Genomic DNA, 3,259 nt, shown 5'->3' with positions numbered 1-3,259 from the left:
AAGAAATACCGTTGCCAACTTCTGAAGACTTTGATCCATTAACAATCTTTCGGCATTCAAAAAGACTGAAACTGGAATATACTGAAAGTTTGATAATGCCAGCAAGTTCCTGTCATAACAGGATATTTTGTTTACTTACGACTTCAAGTAAACAAAAAAACACTGTGCACACAAGTTTGAAGCCAAAACTTAATAAGGAAAGGTACAACAGAAACACATATACTGGGATGTGATAGTATGGTTGAATATCCACTATTTGGTCAAACAATATTAAGGAATAAGCAAGTAGCCACAATGGCTGATATGTATGATACAGAGCACAAAGTGCAACACCTTTGCAGGGTTGAGTAGCTGCGCATTTAACTTATGGAACTATGGGAGCTGAAGAAGGTGTCTGTGAGTTGTGACTACTTGCTTCCTTGAGTGCCGAACGGTGATGAAAACAGTCAATAGCCATACTGACACCACACCTACGTCTTAATTGTATAAGGTGGTTAGGCTCAGTCATGAGTTATCTGAAATTCTGAACAGAGCAACTTTCCAGGCTCTGTATACACCTAGTAGCAATGAGCTGCATACAAGTGAATCCAGCCAGAGATGTTGTGGCACAGGTTCTATCTTAACTATGGTTGAGCGGTTCCAGCAAAATGTACGTTCAATCTATGAATGGACGACTTGTATTCAGTACATACTTGTGTACTGACAATCCAGGCCCATACTTTATGAATATAATTTGAGAGAAAATAGTCATGACCACAAAACTAACAAACTGGAAGTCTGCAACTCAATTAAATGAACCACCCTGTGCACACACTCTAAGAGGCAAATTTGAAAGTATTGACAATCCAGACCCATTACTTGGTTAATTTATATCGTCGTTATACCAAAAGAGACAACTCGAATCACATGCAACACCAAGTAATCTTCTAGATTTGACCAAGGTACATTCTTCTAAAGAATCATTTGGCACATATCAGTTCCAAACCCACATTAGCTTAGGAGAAATGCAGATACCTCAACAGCATCAGCAACAGTTGTTGCCATGTCGTAGGTGATCTCTTCAAATGTTTCATCCAAGAAAAAGACAATTGTTGTAAGCTTCCGGCTGGTTAAAAGAGCTTCTATCTCCTCCCGCGCAGGAATTGCAACCCGTGGGCCTGCCTTAACCGAGCGTTTTAATGCATTTAGTGTGTTCAGTGCTAGAACTCGAACATCTGAATCCGTTGTGGCTCCATGAGCAATGTAGTGAACATACTCAGACAAGTATGCCCCGATATCTTTGCTTGGAGGCATGGAAGATGCACATAAATACATTAGCTCCCAAGCTCTTATCAACCAACTCCTGTAAGAACAATAAAATTACGATCCGTAAAATAAATCTGAAACCACCAGGTGCTTGTTCTACATGAGAAACCCATTACTTACCTATCAGGATTGTTACGTGTTTGTTTTGAAATCTGTGCAAATAGCTCATCTCGAAGTTCAGAACGCTTCAAAGTATGCTTGTAAAGCTTTGCAACAAGTTCAATTCTTTCTTCCAAACTTATTATTGCGGGTGAATCGACGCCCATGTACTTTAATATGACATGGAATAATTTAATTGAGCGGCTTACAAGGTCGTTAGGTACTTTCAGTAACGAAGTTGGAATAGGATCCTGCAAAAAGAGAGCATAGAAACGCTAAATTAATAAAACAAAATGGCACCCTAAGCAATTTCATGATGATTTTATAGTTCTGCATATGATATTAAAACGCGATAAGAGAACATGCTCAGGAATCAGATTGCTGCAACATGATCTCGTACATGGAATGGGTTTCAATAACATTACCTTTTGGAAACACAACATATCTTCCAAAGTGAACTTCTCACGAACTTGCGGACCCACTGATTTTTTAATAAAAAACCCACGCTTTCCAGATGATTGAATCTGTTTTTGCATTGCCTTGAGAAATCCCTCCACCTGTTATATTTCAACACTAAATTTAACATGGGACAAAATGTGACTATGGGAACCACATTCATGCTTACTGCTTACTAACTGATACTGAATAACTGTGACATACTAATAAACCTGATCCTACTAAAATGTTTCAGTGCATCTATAGAATGGTTAACAAAAGTTTCCATTGAGACTGAAAATAAGAGAAATGTAGAGAGACCCAACCCAATAAAATGGTTGCTGTTACTGTTCCTTTGAATGGAGAGTACTGTGGGACTAAGTAGGTAGAAGAAACTCCTTTTTTCTGGTAGTTTAGAAGAGAATCCAAGCATGAAAGTTATGCAACTTATCCTTAATGTAAAGAACCCACACACCCACCCCACACAAACTAATTTATAGAGAAGAACAAAATGGTACCCCGTCCCACGCATCAATAGAATAACCGATAACGGGTTGTGCATCGATGCTAAAGTTAGCATTTCGTACACTAGCAGAAGATTTCTCCCTCCCTTTCAAAATTGCCCTGAGGTATATCACGTCACTGGGTAAAGTGGGTATGCCAGAATCAAGGAGGCATGTACCTGGAACCTGTCGATTAGCGGGATTGCTCCAGCAAGCTCCGGAGGTATGGACATGGACAATGTCGATGGAGTACTGCAAAAAGCAATTCATGGTGTAAATATTGATCAGACATCGGACTGTATCTCATCAGGTAACCAAAAGCTTGCATGCCGAATGTGACAGGAAAGACAAAACATGGAATGTTGAGACCGTCTCCAATTGGAAATAACCATTATATTGCGGTGCGGTGGGTCATGATTACGAGCCCAACAAACATAACCGATTGTAGCGACATTAACCCTGAATAAATAAACAAGTTCCCGTCGGAACCCAACCTTTCTCCGCTTTCCACCAGTCTGGGAAAACTTTTCTGTTATGAAACAAGCTTAGAAAATTCAAATCCTGGGACGCACACAACTCACCATAAGGCGTAGCATGCGTAAGCAGCAACATCCTAGGATAGTTATGCCAGAATCGAAACAGGTTCAGAAAGTAGTACTATTATTCCACCAAGCAAAATACTAACGACCGAATTAGGTACAGGAGACGGGCAAAGAGCTCCTCAATTCGAAAAAAAAAAAGATGCGCGAGACGGCGGAGGAGGCTGGGGCTACTCACGGCGGCGCGAAGCTGTAGCTGCCGTCGCTGTCGTACCCGTCGGCGCCGTTGGCGCCGGCGGGCGCCGCGGAGCCGTGCAACGGCGTGGCGGCCGCGGAGCCGTTGACGGAGCCGCCGAGGTGCTGCTGCTGCTGCGGCGC

At 41.8% G+C, this 3,259-nt stretch overlaps 1 protein-coding gene across 1 annotated transcript in view; it reads right to left on the bottom strand.

Annotated features, from left to right (window-relative positions):
* The window catches only part of LOC119365874 (kinesin-like protein KIN-14I), a 10,110-nt gene extending 6,863 nt beyond the window's left edge, over window positions 1-3,247 (bottom strand). The window contains exons 1-6 of the mRNA XM_037631521.1: window positions 3,120-3,247; window positions 2,522-2,594; window positions 1,830-1,961; window positions 1,426-1,655; window positions 1,015-1,342; window positions 10-109 (exon numbers count right to left, since the gene is read on the bottom strand). Coding sequence (XP_037487418.1) covers window positions 10-109; window positions 1,015-1,342; window positions 1,426-1,655; window positions 1,830-1,961; window positions 2,522-2,575 — 844 coding nt within the window. The 5' untranslated portion in view covers window positions 2,576-2,594; window positions 3,120-3,247. The remainder of the gene's footprint in view (window positions 1-9; window positions 110-1,014; window positions 1,343-1,425; window positions 1,656-1,829; window positions 1,962-2,521; window positions 2,595-3,119) is intronic.
* Between the last annotated feature and the right edge of the window lie 12 nt (window positions 3,248-3,259).

This window comes from Triticum dicoccoides, chromosome 2B, assembly GCF_002162155.2.
Source record: "Triticum dicoccoides isolate Atlit2015 ecotype Zavitan chromosome 2B, WEW_v2.0, whole genome shotgun sequence".
In the NCBI taxonomy this organism is placed as follows: Eukaryota; Viridiplantae; Streptophyta; class Magnoliopsida; order Poales; family Poaceae; genus Triticum; species Triticum dicoccoides.
Note: the sequence above shows the minus strand (reverse complement) of the source record. Positions and strands in the feature narration are given on the sequence as shown.